Below are 16,471 nucleotides of genomic sequence, written 5' to 3' on the forward strand. Positions count from 1 at the left end.
AGGGTAGGTCCATCTGCACACTTCACCCTCATCATGTCACACTGTGGGGTCACCACGTGCCTAAACATTGGGATCTCCTGGAAAGCTTTCAAAACTCCTGATGCCTACCTCCTCCCCCCACCCACAGAGATTCTGTACAGTTGACCTGCGGTGTCTCCTGGACATCAGGAACCTAAAAGTGCCCAGATCATTCTCACGTGAACATGAACGGAACTGCAGAGCAGACCTTGCAGGCCGCAGCAGGCACTTGTGCTGTGAACGCCAGCTCTCTGAACACACTCGCGTGCCATTTCCCCACCTCTCGAGGCCCAGATCTGGAAAGGACCCAATGTCTGAAAGGCCCTGAGGAGGGGATGGAACCAAGAAGATGAAGCGATCCGAAGGAAGACAGAAAGAGAATGGGCAAGAACACCAAGAGACACAGGGAACTCCAGAACATGTGACAGATTGAAGGGGCGAAAACAAACAGGTGCAGAGAGTCCCAAAGGGTCAGAGATTTGTGGGACAGGGGAAGTAGAACCTGCCGTAACAAATGATCACAAACGCAAACCGCGCACCCTTAGCTCACAGTCCTGCAGTTCAGAAGTCGAAAGTGGGTCCTACTGGGTGAAAATCAAGCCATCCGCAGGACTGGAGGCCTCCTGGAGTCCACTGCCTTCCTTTTCCGGCTCCGAGGGGCCGTCCGCTTCCTCTGCACGCAGCCCTTTCCTCAGTGTTCAAAGTCAACAGTGTTAGGCTGAGTGCTTCTCACACGTGTCTCGCTGGTTGTTCTCTCCTACTTCTGTCCTCCGCCTTTAAGGATGTTGTGGACCTTGAACCCCTGTGGATAATCTAGAGAAATCTCCCTGTTTCGAACCCAAGTGATCAGCAACCCTAAGTCCATCTGCAAACTTAATTCCCCTTTGCCCTGGAAGGTAACAGATTTACAGGTTCCAGGAATTAAGACGTGGACATCTTGGGGGACTGTGACTCCATCTTCCACAGCACGAAAGCCCGTTTTACAAAACAGGTTTGGGTCGTATCTGTAGCTGTAGGTCTTATGAGCACTGAGCTGAGAGCTTTGTTCCAAGATAAATACACATGTGTTTATTTGTGAGGGTTTATCACGGTGTCCAATTTGAGTGTCTCCCCGGTAAGTGTGGAGCAGAGGTGGGGAGAAGGGTGCCTCAAGGGCTGCCAGATCTTTATTATGTTTGTCTTTGAGCTGCTGCTCCCCAAAGACCTAGGGCTGCCGCATTGTTCTTATTGACAATAAAACTAATGACAGCGTCTCTTTGCGTGTTTTCTTGGAGTACGTCTCTGTGTCCCTGAGAAACCCTCGCTGTCCACCCCAGTGGTATTCAGTGTGTCTGAGACTGGGTACATCTGTGGCCTCTGCATTATGTGAACGCCTCTGTCCGTGGGGAATTTGGACGTGATGGGTGAGCAGACAGGTCTGTACAACAGTGTGTGCGAGCACACTCGTGGACAGATGTTTACTTCCCCACAAACCCTGCAGGGCAGGCAGACAGACAGGCCTCCCGTGAGAGCGGCAGAGGAACTAGCAGGTGGAGGGCGTGGGAAGAGAGGAGAGGAGGGAAGAGCCAGGAGATGGATGAGAGGGGAGGGAGAGGAAAGATCAGAGGGAAGATTTTGGAAAGCAGAGGGGAGGTTTTGGGGATCTCAAATGAAACAGAGGCAGCGGGGCGTCACAGCTAGGGCACAGATCAGGGCTGGCTACGGCCCCGCTTCTGCTTATTCCCGGCCTTTGTGACCTTGGCAAGGCCAGCTCTCTGGGCCACTGTTTACCAAGAGACTTGAAACAGATGAACCCTAGGTTCACCCCAAAGAAGGGTGAAAAGTGGAAATAAAAACCCACACCGGGGAAAACGGAGAGAAAGAACTAGAGGCAGGTGGGGAGAGAGTAGAAGTAGGGGAGGCCCAGCCAGAGGTAGAACTGACTCCCGGAGACCTGAGCGGGGGCGCCTGCTCCCCCCTCCCTTACCCCACAGCGTCAGAGGGTTCTTAAGCCCTTAATAGGGAAGGCGGCAAGCAGGGAGGAAAGACTCACCAGCAGTGACAGCACACACCAGACCGAGGCCTGGATCCTCGCTCCCGCCTCCAACTCCGGGGAAGTGGGTGTGCCGGCCGCCTGGAGTGACTCACACCCCGGCGATGTGGGCGCACACGCCGAAAGCGAGCCCGGGCGCTCTGCCCACCGGCTCAGCACAGGCCCGGGGCGGAGATGAGATTGGGGCGCCAGAGGGGTGACAAGGAGGCGACCCCCGCCCCCACGGTGCGGCCTTGGCCCCAGAGCGCCCCCTCCCGAGCACCTGCTCGCCCCGAAGACCCGGGCGCGCGCGTCCCCCGCCCTCCTCCCCCAGACCCGAGCTGGGAAGCTGGAGAACCAGGTGAGCTGTTGCGCAAGGCCCGGTGTTTACCTGCCGCGGGGGCCTCCTCCTCCCTATAAAGCCTGGCGCGGCGGGGAGGGCGGCGGAGGCCGCCACTGCTCGGAGAGGGGCCACAGCGCGCCCGAAGGTTCATGCGCCGGGCGGGGACAGGGCCCCGCGCTCGGCTCGCAGCAGGCGCGGCCCGCGGGCGGGGGTCGCGTTTCCCATGGAGGCGCCCGAGCTGGGCCCGGGGCTGGTGCAGCGTCTGGAGCAGCTGGCGACGTGCCCGCTGTGCGGGGGCCCCTTCGAGGACCCGGTGCTGCTGGCGTGCGAGCACAGCTTCTGCCGCGCGTGCCTGGCCCGCCGCTGGGGCGCCCCTCCGGCCGCCGGCGACCCGGCGCCCGCCCCCGCCTGCCCCCGCTGCGGCCAGCCGTGCCCCCGCCGCAGCCTGAGGTCTAACGTGCGGCTGGCGGTGGAGGTGCGCATCAGCCGGGGGCTGCGCGACAAGCTGGCCGAGGCGGGCCCCCGCGCGGGGAGGCGCAGGGGGGGCCGCATCCCCACCATGGGCTGCCTGGACCCGCGCGGAGAGGTGAGGCGGGGCCGGGGGCGCGCTGGGGCTGTGGGGGCCGAGGAACCGGGCGGGGTGACAGCAGTACGTGGGGAAGCAAGAGGGGAGCGGGTCTCAGGCACGCAGAGGAAAGGAGACCCGACGCGGAGCGCGGGAAATGCGGAGGGGGCGGGGTCTGAGGGGAGGGTGACTGTGAGGTCTGGGGGGGACCGCGGGGGTGGGAAACAGCCTGGGGGAGGGCGCGAGGGGGACCGCGGGGTCTTGGGAAGGGGACGGCGGGGTCTCAGGGGGAGGAGGACGGTGGGGTCTGGGGGAGGGATGGCGGGGGTGGGAAACAGCCTGGGGGAGGGCGCGAGGGGGACCGCGGGGTCTTGGGAGGGGGTCGGTGGGTGTCGGAACCAACCTGGGGGAGGACGCGGGAGGGGGGGGAAGGCGGGGTCTGCTGGGGGGGGGGGGCGGGGCGCGAGAAGCCGGAGCGGAGAGAAGGGCGGCCAGGGGCCATCAGTGGAGGCAGGGAGCGTTCGCCGTGCTGTTGGTGAGCGTCCTGATCCACTCCTCCCAGGGCCCCTGGCCGGGAGAGGCGACGGCGGAGGCGGGGCCCGTGAGCCTGCAGCCCGGCCTCTGGCCGGGCCCCTCCCCTAACCCTAACCCTAGCCCTAACCCTAACCTTCCCAGCCCCTACTCCCTGCCCGACCCCCAGGCGTCCGGGACTCCTGACTGGCTTCTCCCCAGCAGCCTAGACGGTCTCAGGTCTTGCTTCCACACTTTGAAGTCTACATAGACCTAATTAGTCCAGGTGTAATTGGCGTGATTAGGCAAATTGCCCCTCCCTTCGCCACCACACTGGGCCGCTCCAGTCATCCCCACTGGACAGTGAGGGGGGAGGGGAGTTCCTGGTGTTTGGAGGGCATCCAGCGCGGTGTCCCGAGCTGCTGGGCCTCCTGGGACACACTGGAGTCCAGCTGCCGCCTAGGCCAGGGTAGAGACACAAAGCCAAGGGCCCAATAAACGCCACTGGGCTTTTATGGCAACAGGGGAAGCAGCTTTATTACAAGGCTTTTATTCACCAACTCTTAGCCCCAGGGCTCGGGGGTTTGGTCAGAGTGATGGAGGAGAGGGACACCCTCAGGAAGGTAGATTAGGAGACACAGAATGAGGCCGGGGGACTCTGAAGGGTGAAGGGGGCAAGTCCCAGGTGTGGATGAAGCTGGGGAAGGGGAGGAGGGCGGTGGACGGTGATGGAGGGGAAGGAGGGCCATGAAAGGACAAGGGAAGACTGAGGAAAGGGGGAGCCCAGGGGTGAAGAGGTCACTGTGAGAGGTGCCGGGGCTCACCAACTGAGTCCCAGCTACCTGAGGGAGGGGAGGATAGGGAGGGCTGCCCAAGGACAAAGCCCAGAGCTCACATCCATGTTCTCTTCTGCCCATCCCAGGACACGAGGAAGACATGGAGGAGGTGAGTTCCGCTTTACTGCTCCTTCCTTTCTCCCACCAGCTGCCACATCCGTCACCTTTTCCGTGGGCTCACCTCTCTGTCCTCACTCACACACAGCTTTTCCGGGCCCCAGAGATGTCAGTGAGGTCGGGGTGGGGGCGTCAGAGGGCAGAGGGTGTCTACGGACTTCCTGACCCTTCTCCCTCATCTGTCCAGACTTGACGCCCCAACACCCAAGTCATCTAACTCAGACGACGACGTCCCCGAAGATTATCCAGTGGTCAAAAACATGCTGCACAGACTGACGGGTAAGGGGGGAGGGAGGGATGCACTGAGTGACAGTCTTCCCTCTCAGACAAGATCGAGTCTCTTCTGGGGTCTGTGGGACTTCCCTGAGGCAGCACTAAGCAGCACACGCTGAGGGGCTGGACCACAGAAACCCACCGTGTCAGCTCTGGGAGTCGAGGCTGGTGTTTGGGATGGGCTCCTTCCCCGGCCCTGCCTCTCTCCCAGCCTTCCCCCTCAGATGTCCTCTCTGTTGTCTTTTCATTGTTTTCCTTCTGTGCTCATCCATCTCTGGGTCCAAACTTGCTCTTTTTGTAAAGACACCAGTCACATTGGGCCAGGGCCTGCCCTAATGACCTCGTTTTAACTTAATTACCTCTGTAAAGACTCTGTTTCCAACTAAGTTCACATTCTGAGGTCCTGAGAGTCTACAACATTTCTTTTCGGGAGGAACATAATTCGACCCTCAATGTCAATCCTCAGTTCTTCATATTCCAGCAATTCTCCCCTCTTATCTGTCGCGACCCTGGAAGGTCAGCTGCTTCCACCACTCTTGCTCTGTCTCTCCCCCTGGGGCTCTGGACCTTCTCTGCAGCCCCCCGGGGGGTGGGTGGGGGGGGGCTCCTGGCTTGCTACCAAAGCTGCCAGCCAAAGAGGAACCTGTCTGGCTCAGTCGATAGAGCATGCAACGCTTTTGTTTTGTTTTGTTTTCAGTTTTGGGGGGGGGAGGGGTAGAGGGGAAGAGAGAGAGAATAAATCTCAAGCAGGCTCCACATTCAGTGCAGAGCCTGACGGATTCAGGGCGTGATCCCACGACCCTGGGATCATGACCTAAGCTGAAATCAAGAGTCAGCCACTCAACTGACTGAGCCATCACCCAGGCGCCCCCTCCCCCTCTTTTTTTTGAGCATGCAACTCTTGATCTTCGGGTTGTGAGCTCTAGCCCCACATAGGGTCTAGACATTACCTACAAAAGAACTCTTAAAAAAAAAAAAAAAAAAAGCCTGCCAGGAAAGGTGCCCCACCCTCCTGTTACCTACCATACCCCATAACCCAGGATACTTCTAGCACCCCAATCCAGAAACCTTTCCTCAAAAGCAAACCATACACACAGGGCCGGGATTGTTTCTCTCTCCTCCTCTGCCCCAGGCCACTCCCACTTTTGCCTGGGGTCCCGGCACCCCCTGCCAGTCCTCCTCCTCAGGGCCACCTTCCTTCCGCATCCTGCTGACCCAGTTCCCACGCCCCACCACCACCACAGTAGATGCGGTATCGGTCCTCACTCCTCCCTGGAAGTTGGATCAGCCCCACTCTTCTCCCAACCCCCAACCCAAGCAGCCTCTCCATGATCTTCGCCCTGTGCCGCCTTCGCCAGGCCGGCCAGGGCTTCTCCAGGACGGTTCTACGGAAGCAGCCCGTCCCTGCGGCGGTTGTCTCTTCCCGCTCTGGCCCCACAGCTGCCTCTGGAGCAGTTGGGAGGCCTCTTTGGTGCCCTCTGCTGCGCAGACCCCCCTGGCCCTGACCCTGACCCGGCTCCCCTCTTCCCCTCCGCAGCCGACCTGACCCTGGACCCGGGCACCGCACACCGCCAGCTGCTCATCTCAGCGGACCGCCGCAGCGTCCGGCTGGCCCCGCCGGGGACGCCCGCGCCCCCCGACGGCCCCGCGCGCTTCGACCAGCTCCCGGCGGTGCTGGGCGCGCAGGGCTTCGGGGCTGGCCGGCACTGCTGGGAGGTGGAGACCGCGGCCGCCGCCGGGGACCAGGAGGACGGGGACCAGGACAGCGGCGAAGCCCGCTACGCCGTGGGCGCGGCCGGCGAGTCGGTGCGACGCAAGGGCCGCGTGGGGCTGTGCCCGGCGGGGGCCGTGTGGGCCGTGGAGGGCCGCGCCGGCCGCCTGTGGGCGCTCACGGAGCCCGAGCCCACCCCGGTGGGCGGCGCGGGGCCCCCGCCGCGGCGCATCCGCGTGGACGTGGACTGGGAGCGCGGCCGAGTGGCCTTCTACGACGGGCGCTCGCTCGACCTGCTCTTCGCCTTCCAGGCGCCCGGGCCGCTGGGGCAGCGCGTCTTCCCGCTGCTCTGCACGCGTGACGCCCGCGCCCCGCTGCGCATCGTGCCGGCAGAGGGCTGAGCCGCCTCCCCCCGCCTGTGCCGGGAGCCGCCTCGTCCACACACACCCCCCACCCAGCCACACTGTCTCTTTTCTCCCAAGCAGGAAGATCTTGGCTGGCCTCCGGCTTCCTGCCCCTCCCTCTGGGACGCTTGCCACCTGCCTCTCCACGGCTGCCTGCTAACCTGGACCTGAGCTGGGGAACAGGCCCTGCCCCCCAATACTGGGCAACGGTGGTGTCCACTACGCAGAGGCCCGCCCCGCTAGCCAAGCGTTCCCCTCCCACCCCTGCCTCTGCTGGTCTCAGAGGGCCCAGTGCCTTCTCCTCGGGCCACGGTTCCGACTTCCCTGCCCAATCCGGGGTTTATTCACCAGACTCGGGCCTGGGTCTCAGAGCCCTCCATGGAGCTCAATGCTGTTCTGGGGAGGGGGCAGGCCAGCTCTACTCCATGGTGACTGCTTCCTTTGCTCACAGCCTTGTCCCATTAGGAACCTTCCTGACTCCCCCCTGCACACACAGTAAGCCAAGGCTGCTACCTCTCTTTCCTCTCCTCAGCAGGGGGGGTTGGCCCAAACACCCCAAAACCATCCCTGTACACAGCATCTCATCTCTCCCCATATGTATAAATGGGCCCATATTTAACACTTTTTGAGATGTTGGGTTATTTATTTTGTGCATCTGTGGCAATAAATGAGATCTCAGTGGTGGTATGATTTGACTCATCTCTGCAACTGTGCATGGCAAGAGGCCTAGGAAATGATCTCAAGATCCCAGTAAGGAGTGGGGAGGGCTGGGAGCTGGGCATCTGGGCTAGCAGAAACATCAAAGCCTAGGAAGGAAGGGGTAAGAGTGTAGTGTAGGGGACGTATCCCCATCTCTTTGCTCCCTCCCTTTCGCTTCCTCTCCCAGGGACCCAGGTCCCTGGGACAAAGCTGGGTCTGTCTCTGAAGCCACAAGATGCAGGAGAAGGCTGGCTCTAAGTGGCCAATCCCCAAGCCAGCTTTGTCAGATCCTGTATCACGTGAGAAGGGTGAGGAGAGGCCATCACTATGTCCTTTTCCATTAAAGGTGATAAAGCAAAGACCTCTCTCTCTCCCAGCCCCTCTGGAGGGCATGAGGGGGTAGGGTTGGGAGCCCACACATCCCACAGGCTTATATAAATACATTACTGGAAGAGCTCCAAGCCAGGATTAACAAGCATAGCTAGGGCAAGATTGCCCGGAATCTAACTGGGACCCTGGCAGTGAAAGCTGGGACTGCTGAAAACCCAATTTAAGTGTTTGGGACTCAAATAGAGAATGCAAGGGGCCAAGAGACCTGGATCCCAGGACAGGCAGTTTGGCAGTGAGAACAAAGGGAAGAGACTGGAACCAAGACGCCTGGATCCCAGGAGAGCAGAGGATGAGGACCGGAAGGAGAAATGAAGGCTGGGAGAACCCAGAAGCCTGGGTTCTGGAATAGCAGCAAGTCAGAATTCCAGGATCTCTGTTCACCCTCCTCTCCTCCTCCCTCCGTCAGGCAGAGGAGAGGGCAGGAGGGGGCTGGAGAAGGGGTCAAACCATGGGTTTAGTCCCCAAGTAGCCACATGAATACATTCAGGGCCAGACAGACACAGGAATGGTGGGGCAGAGAGGAATTTAGTGCTGCATTGGCCCTGGAGGAGGCTGGGAGGGGTCAGGAGGCTGGGGAGGGGTGCTGGGGCTCGGTCCTGGGGTTGCACGACGCCGTCCCTTGCGGTGGCCCCGTACACAGTGTGTATGACCACAGCCCTCTTCTTCTTCCTCATCGCTCTCAGTGGAGCTCTCGCCAAAGGCCCGAGGTTTCTCATAAATACAGCAGCCTGGATTTGGAGGGAGGAGCCCAGTAAAAAAGGGACAAAAGTTAAGATACAGTCAGTTCCTCACCCACCAGATCTCAGTAACAACTGCTTCCACCGTGCAAGACCCAGCTTCCCCAGGCCCACCCCCCGGGGACTCAGGCCCCCAAACCCTCCTCCTGTTGGCCAGGGTCTAAAGCCTCGCTTCTGCCCACTGATGCCTCCTGATTTCAGGCCCTGGTCTGTCGCAGGACAAGCCCTCCCTCCCTTTTCCTCCAGTCTTAGCCTCATGTCCCCGATGCCTGGAATCACCGAGGCAGTGACAGGCCCCTGGGCAGGTGTGAACAGGTGTGAGAAGTAGACAGTGACAGGCTGTGGGCAGGTATGAGAAGGTGGCAGATGGGCCTGTGGGTAGGTGTGAGCAGGTGGCAGACAGGCCTGGGGGCAGGTGTGAGCAGGTGTAAGCAGGTGGCAGACAGGTCTGTGGGCAGATGTGAGCCGGTATGAGAAGGTGGCAGCAACAGGCCTGGGGGCAGGCGTGAGCAGGTGGCAGAGGGGCCTGTGGGTAGGTGTGAGCAGGTGGCAGTGACAGGCCCCTGGGCAGGTGTGAGCAGGTGGCAGACAGGTCTGTGGGCAGATGTGAGCCGGTATGAGAAGGTGGCAGCAACAGGCCTAGGGGCAGGTGTGAGCAGGTGGCAGACAGACCTGTGGGCAGGTGTGAGCAGGTGTGAGCAGGTGGCAGACAGGCCTGGGGCAGGTATGAGCAGGTAGCAGATAGACCTGTGGGCAGGTGTGAGCAGGTGTGAGCAGGTGGCAGATAGACCTGTGGGCAGGTGTGAGCAGGTGTGAGCAGGTGGCAGACAGGCCTGGGGCAGGTGTGAGCAGGTGGCAGTGACAGGCCCCTGGGCAGGTGTGAGCAGGTGGCAGACAGGTCTGTGGGCAGATGTGAGCCGGTATGAGAAGGTGGCAGACAGGCCTGGGGGCAGGTGTGAGCAGATGGCAGACAGGCCTGTGGGCATGTGTGAGCAGGTGTGAGCAGGTGGCAGACAGGCCTGGGGGTAGGTGTGAGCAGGTGGCAGACAGGCCTGTGGGCATGTGTGAGCAGGTGTGAGCAGGTGGCAGAGGGGCCTGTGGGTAGGTGTGAGCAGGTGGCAGTGACAGGCCCCTGGGCAGGTGTGAGCAGGTGGCAGACAGGTCTGTGGGCAGATGTGAGCCGGTATGAGAAGGTGGCAGACAGGCCTGGGGGCAGGTGTGAGCAGATGGCAGACAGGCCTGTGGGCATGTGTGAGCAGGTGTGAGCAGGTGGCAGACAGGCCTGGGGGTAGGTGTGAGCAGGTGGCAGACAGGCCTGTGGGCATGTGTGAGCAGGTGTGAGCAGGTGGCAGAGGGGCCTGTGGGTAGGTGTGAGCAGGTGGCAGTGACAGGCCCCTGGGCAGGTGTGAGCAGGTGGCAGACAGGTCTGTGGGCAGATGTGAGCCGGTATGAGAAGGTGGCAGACAGGCCTGGGGGCAGGTGTGAGCAGGTGGCAGATGGGCCTGTGGGTAGGTGTGAGCAGGTGTGAGAAAGTGGCAGCAACAGGCCTGTGGGCAGGTGTGAGCAGATGGCAGACAGGCCTGTGGGCATGTGTGAGCAGGTGTGAGCAGGTGGCAGACAGGCCTGTGGGTAGGTGTGAGCAGGTGGCAGTGACAGGCTCCTGGGCAGGTGTGAGCAGGTGGCAGACAGACCTGTGGGCAGGTGTGAGCAGGTGTGAGCAGGTGGCAGACAGGCCTGGGAGCCGGTGTGAGGAGGTGGCAGACAGGCCTGTGGGCGGGTGTGAGCAGATGGAAGAGGGAAACACTCACACTTTGATGAGCGGCGTCCCATGTGCTCGTTGTCCACAGTGTCACTCGTCCATTCTACCTTCTTCTCTGGCTTCCGCTTCCGTAGTTTGATGGTCAGGCTCCGGTTCTCCTGGAAGGTTAAGAAGGACGGACAGACACAGCTAGCTCCCTCCTCCTGACCTGCCCAGCTCCCTCCCCGGGGCCCGGTTCAGTCAGTGCCCCAGACAGACCAACAGAGGAGCCGAGTGCAGGGAAAGGGCAACTGGAGCAGGTCTCTGACCTCAAGGAGACCCTTGGGGGGTTGTGACAACTGCTAGGACATGGGGAAGACACAGTTCCTAACCTAGGGAAGGTCCCAGCAAGTCTTCAAAGGAAAACATAATCCTCGCTGTTTCTCCGTCTTCCTCCCCAAATCCTCCTCGGTGGTATTAGTACCTGAGCACCATCTCCTCAGTCCCAAGTACCTAACCCTTGACTCCCATAGAGAAAGAACCACGTCCTGATCTCTCCCATCCTCAAGCCCGGCGCTCCCCTCTTCTTACCTACCTACCTACCCCTCGCACCCACGCGTCCCCCCATAACCCGGGGGGTAACGACTACACCCTCTCTTTCTGAAAGCAACTCAACCCGTTCTTGCAGGCAGGCTCCTTGTGTCTCTATTTCTCAACAGTCCTCCCATCTCACCCTTCTCCTTCCCGCGACCCCTGCACCTCCCTTCACGCCCACCTCTTGCACAAACACGTGCTGGCAGCTGTGCTGGCGGCCAGCCTGCCTGCAGCCAAGCCTTCGCATGGAGCCCTTCGATCGCCCCGCCCCCCCCACCCCGACACCCCGAGCTCCGGTCCCTGGGTCTCCAGCCCCGCCCGCGTGCAGCAGCTCCTGCGCCCCGACTCTAACTCTCTGTCACGTGTCGCCTGAGTAGCCTCCGGCAGCATCTCTACCGCTGCCCAAAGCCCCAGTACTGGCGACTGTCCCCGGCCCAGGTATCCGACCCCACTCGGCCCACAGCCCTATCCCCTCCCTCCCGGTATCACCGCCCCCCCCCCCTCCCGCCTTTCTCACGGGCTCGGTTGTCACGGTAACCGTTGTCTCAGTGACGGTCTCACTCAGCCCGGCCCCTGCCTCGGCCATGGCTAAGGCTGAGGACAGGGAGGAGGGGAGGAAGGGGGACGACACGCCCTTCCTTTTCTCTGTGTCTCAGGGTTCTAAGCGGGCCGGGCCGGACTCAGGGTGGCAGCCAGGATCCTCCACCTTCTTTTTTCCCCCTCCTCCTGGGCCTCCGTTTCCCCACCCCTGGGGAGAACCTGTCCAACCCCACTTCCGGCCCGCTGCTTCCGGGTGTGACGCACTCCGTAGTTCCCCTTCTCCCTTCCACGGCGCTGCACGCGTCTAAGCGCAGGCGTCGCCGGATTAGTTCCGCCGTAACGTGACAGTGCGCAGGCGCAGCCAGCAGGAGCCCCTGACTTGGCGGAAGAGGCGTCACTGCGGGTGTGGCGCGTGGGCGGCGGGGCGCAAGCGCTGCCGAGTAGCGCCAGGAGGGGCCGTCCGGAAGGGCAGAGCCCGTGGGGCGCCGCAGCGCGGGTGTGGGGATGCGGGATAGGGGTGCGGCCCCCGGTGCAGTGGGAGCGGATGCGGATGCTGCCCGGTGCAGTGGGGTTGGGGGTACGGGATGGGGGTGCAGGTGCAGGGGAGAACATCTGTCCTGGCGGTGGTAGCCACCCCGCCTGAGCCGGTCTTCCGTTTCCTTGCCTCTGGGAATGGAGAATTGGGCCCCAGGAGCAGGGAGAAGCACTAGATCACGAATGGGTTGTGGGGTGGGGGGCACCTGAGTGGCTCAGTCCTGGAGCGCCAGACCCTTGATTACCAGTTGGGTCAAGATCCCAGGATCGTGGGATGGAGTCCTTCGTGGGGCTCCACACTCACAGCGCAGACCTTGTGTGAACTTCTCTGTCTCTCAATATAAATAAACCTTAAAAAATAAAGTAAATAAAAGAATGGGTTCTGGCGGTCGCCCTGTGTGTGTGCAGGTGTTGGGGCAAGGTCCTTAATGGGGCCTTCAACCGGGATTGTTGCTGGCTCTGTGTTCCGCCTTACAGCTCCCAGCCTGATGGGGAAGCTGTAGGACTAACATCTTAAGACACTGAAAGATACTAATCTCTTCTGTGAAACTGAATTTACTTACTTCTTGCCAGCACGCTCTCTGGGGTGGAGGGGAGTACGATCAAGCACAGAAATGGTCGTAAGTTTGTGTGATGATAGAAACAGGTGCATGTTTCTAAGGAAGCAAAGAGGGGTAAAAGGAACTGGAAGGCAGCAAATGGCTTTTTGTTTGGTAGAGAGCTGTTTACAAATTCAGTGTGTGCGCTGAAGAAAATGCAGTTTTGCGTTGCTTGGGATGTAAGAGGAGTATCAGGTGAGGCTTGGCAGGTAGGTGCGTTTATGCAGGAGGTCCTGTATGTTGCTCAGAAACTTGGACCTTACCCAGTCGGTGTTATGGGCCAGGGGAGGCTTAAAATGGGGTAGATAAGACAGATTTGTTTCAGATTTCAGAAGTGGGGTGGGAAAGTTCAGATGCACAGTAAAGTCTGCCCTGCGCATCCCTCCAAGTTGCTATGGGGGTCAAACAAGACAGGGTAGGGGCACCTGGGTGGCTCAGTCGGCTAAGTGTCTGACTTTGGTTCAGGTCATGATCTCATGGTTGGTGAGTCTGAGCCGCAAATCGGGCTCTGTGCTGATAGCTCGGAGCCTGGAGCCTGCTTCTGATTCTGTGTCTCCCTCTCTCTGCCCCTCCCCTAGTCACACTGTTTCTCTCTCAAAAATAAACTTTAAAAAAAAAAATTAAAAACAAACAACAAGACAGGGTAAGTTTGAGAGCCCTGAACATATAAAGGCCACACAGTTACAAGGTAATCATGGTTACTATCACCCTTTGATCACCATTTAAGCCAAGGAATGCAAAAATACAGATTTCCAGAGTAAATCTGAATATGTTGTGTTTGAACTACAAGTTTTTGGTTCAAACTGATAAAAATCAAGATACAACTCAGCATGTATAGTAAAGCCCATTAAAAAAGACAGTATCGCTGTGCAGTGAGATTCACAAAAAAATACTCTTTTCTTTTTGCCTCTATATACGATTACGATGAATATGTATTACATTTATCTCAAGGGCAATAGCAAAACAATTTTCAAAGTGTCCATTGGTACCAAGTACATACTGTTATCCCTTGGTAACAGATGTTTTGTTGTCCAAATTCACATGTCAAGAGATCTGGTTAAGTTACCTGTTGAGTATCCCACTCTCCCAAGTCCTACGTTTGTTTCCCTAAACTCAGGAACCAAATACATTTAGTGATGGAAGACTTATAATTACTTTTTTATATTAGTCCCATTCTTGGCTCTTTTTTTTTTCTTTCTTGTTCTAATTTATATTATTTTTTGTAGCTCACATACTCACTGAAAGAACAAATATATCTCTGTAAGTTCATTTAAATTCCTGTTAGAACAAGACATATTATAAATAACATACAGATGTCTAGCTTATATAAAAAAATGTAACTTTAATAAGGAAAAATAGAGTAAGTGTACTCTGGGGACAATGACACACAATAATGTCCTATGGGAGCAAACCATTGCACCTAGGATGGACAAGGGATCTAAGAACCCAATATCCTTCACCTTCCAAGGAAGAGAAGAGGGAGGGATCGCTGAGTCGCCCAGAAAAAAAAATCAAGAGTCTTCTTTCTCCTGAAACCTATGGAGAAAGAAACGAGTCATTATATTTGAGCAAAAGAAGAGGCTCCAGCATAAGACAAGACATTCAATTAAAAGATCAAAGGAGGAGGGACACCTGGGTGGCTCAGTCGGTTGAGCATCAGGCTCAGTTGACAGCGTGGAGCCTGCTTGGGACTCTGTCTCCCTCTCTCTCTGCCCCTCCTCTGCTCACACTCTCTCTTTCAAAAATAAACAACTAAAAAAAAAAAAGTTAACAAATGGGGCACCTGGCTGGCTGATTCCAGGTGCATGTCACTCTTGATCTCAGGGTTCTGAGTCTGAGCCCCATATTGGGTGTAGAGCTCACTTAAAAATAAAATCTTAGGAGCACTTCCTAAGGTTGGGTGGTTCAATCGGTGGAGCATCTCTTCTTTTAAGTTTATTTGTTTAGTTTGAGAGAGAGCAAGGCGGGGGAGGGGCAGACAGAGAGAATCATAAGCAGGCTCTGCACACAGATCCCAACATGGGGCTGGAAGTCTGGAACCCTGAGATCACGACCTAAGCCGAAATCAAAAGCGGGACGTATTAACTGGAGCATCTGACTCTTGATTTCGGCTGAGGGCATGATCTCAGGGTCATGGGATCAAGCCCTGTATTGGGCTCTGCGCTGAGCATGGAGCCTGCTTGAGATTCCCTCTGTCCCTCTGCCCCTCTCTCTCCCACTTGCGCTCTAAAATAAAAATTTAAAAATAAATAAATAAAGTATGATTTAGAAATTGGGAATTATTAATTATGACAGAAGATATCTGAAAAATAAGTAGAACTCAAAAAAAATTTTTAAGTAACAATAATGGGAATAAACTGAAGACAGAATTAGTGAACTGTAGGAGGCTATAAGAATTAACCCAGAGGCAGCATGACGAGAAAAGGGATGGGAAAAAAATGAAACACAGAAGGGGGCTTAATAAACTGATTAGAGCTCTAGAATGTGAAAGTTGAGAACATGGGGTAAAAGCGATATTTAGTGACATAATGGCTGATAATTTTCCAAGGATGACGGAGGAAAATAATCCTGTTTTAGAAAGTCCAGCACAGGATCAAGAAAAGAAAGCACATCCTGATATACTCTGGTGAAACTACAGAACACCAAAGACGAAGGACTGAAGGCACACGCGATTAATGCTCAGAAAAGGAAACTAACTCGAGTGTAGAGGAAATTCCAACATAACATGCGAGCAATACTCGCCTTCCAGTTTTCCTTTTGCTTTTACATATCTCAAAAGGGTTAGTTCACTGGCTATAAAAAGGCTAAGAGAAATGTAATTTTCAAAAATAAAACCCCACATATCCCCCTATTACCTGAACTGTACAGAAATAAGGGATGGGAACAGAGAAACTAACGGTTTATCCCGCACAGGGAGCAAATCAGCGCATCAATGTGGTTAGCGAACAGAGAAGGGGCAGAAGGCAGCAGGACACGCACCTGCAGCTGGTGCAGGTGTAGAAGACGGTCTGCCCTTCGTCGGCTGAGCGCATCTGCCGGGTGTGGTAGGCCATTCCCTCGTGGCCGCATCGCGAGCAGCGCCGGTCCACCTGGCGGGTCAGCACGGGCGTGTCAGGGGGTCCTGGGGGCCCACCCGGAACCAGAGCCCACGGTCCTCACACCACACGCTGCTGCTGCAGACACCCCGCTTCCCTCTCCGGGATCTGGGTCCCGATCTCTGCGCTCACGCCTGCATTTCCTCCCCGCGCTCCCTGCTGGGGCCAGTCCGTGACGTCGGTTACTTACCACGGGCCCCTGGAACTCAGGCCCCTCGTCCGCCGCCACGGGCACCGCCGTCCCCACCTTGTGGAACACAAACGTGGTCCTGACCACCTTCTGCTCGAAGTCTGCGCGCAGCGAGAACGGGTTATGGACATGGGCGGGGAGGGGGCGCTGACCCCACTCCCCGCGCCCGCAGGCTCCGGCCGCCGCGCCAGCCCCTCACCTCGCACGTCGACGGAAAAGCCACAGCGGATACAGGTGACTGTGTCCTCAACCCCGGGCAGGGGCAGGATGGAGCCGCAGTCCGGACAGAAGTCCAGGTCCGACTGGAAGTGGGAGCGGGAGCGCCCAGAGTCCATGAGCCACACGAGGTAGGGGTCTGCGCGCGCGCTAGCGGCCGGTCTCCCCGCCGGTCTCCCTGTCGGTCCCTGGACGTGGGCGGGCCTCACCGGTGCCCTCCACCGAGCCCTGCTCCTCTCCGCCCGACCGCGACTGCGCAAAGCGTGTCGCGCAACGCGAGGCGAGCGCCATTGGTTGTGACATCATACGTGAGCGCGACCGCGACCGGCCTGTCCCCGCGACCCAGCTGCA

General features: G+C 58.1%; 3 protein-coding genes across 3 annotated transcripts; 1 reads left to right on the plus strand and 2 right to left on the minus strand.

Annotated features, from left to right (window-relative positions):
• The first annotated feature begins 2,488 nt into the window (after positions 1–2,488).
• Positions 2,489–7,475, plus strand: RNF39 (ring finger protein 39). Its single transcript, XM_043590551.1, has 4 exons — positions 2,489–2,958; positions 4,370–4,392; positions 4,588–4,679; positions 6,211–7,475. The coding sequence occupies exons 1-4, from the start codon at positions 2,596–2,598 to the stop codon at positions 6,783–6,785; spliced, it is 1,053 nt and encodes a 350-aa protein (XP_043446486.1). The 5' UTR covers positions 2,489–2,595; the 3' UTR covers positions 6,786–7,475.
• On the minus strand, positions 7,403–11,781 carry PPP1R11 (protein phosphatase 1 regulatory inhibitor subunit 11). The gene is made up of 3 exons (XM_043590553.1): positions 11,464–11,781; positions 10,423–10,531; positions 7,403–8,605 (listed from the first exon to the last, which is right to left on the minus strand). The coding sequence occupies exons 1-3, from the start codon at positions 11,530–11,532 to the stop codon at positions 8,403–8,405; spliced, it is 381 nt and encodes a 126-aa protein (XP_043446488.1). The 5' UTR covers positions 11,533–11,781; the 3' UTR covers positions 7,403–8,402.
• Positions 11,782–13,941: 2,160 nt separating this feature from the next.
• Positions 13,942–16,357, minus strand: POLR1H (RNA polymerase I subunit H). The gene is made up of 4 exons (XM_043590559.1): positions 16,104–16,357; positions 15,905–16,005; positions 15,599–15,708; positions 13,942–14,155 (listed from the first exon to the last, which is right to left on the minus strand). Exons 1-4 carry the CDS (start codon positions 16,237–16,239, stop codon positions 14,131–14,133), a joined length of 372 nt encoding a protein of 123 aa, XP_043446494.1. The 5' UTR covers positions 16,240–16,357; the 3' UTR covers positions 13,942–14,130.
• Between the last annotated feature and the right edge of the window lie 114 nt (positions 16,358–16,471).

The sequence above is a fragment of the Prionailurus bengalensis genome, chromosome B2 (assembly GCF_016509475.1).
Source record: "Prionailurus bengalensis isolate Pbe53 chromosome B2, Fcat_Pben_1.1_paternal_pri, whole genome shotgun sequence".
Classification (NCBI taxonomy): domain Eukaryota; kingdom Metazoa; phylum Chordata; class Mammalia; order Carnivora; family Felidae; genus Prionailurus; species Prionailurus bengalensis.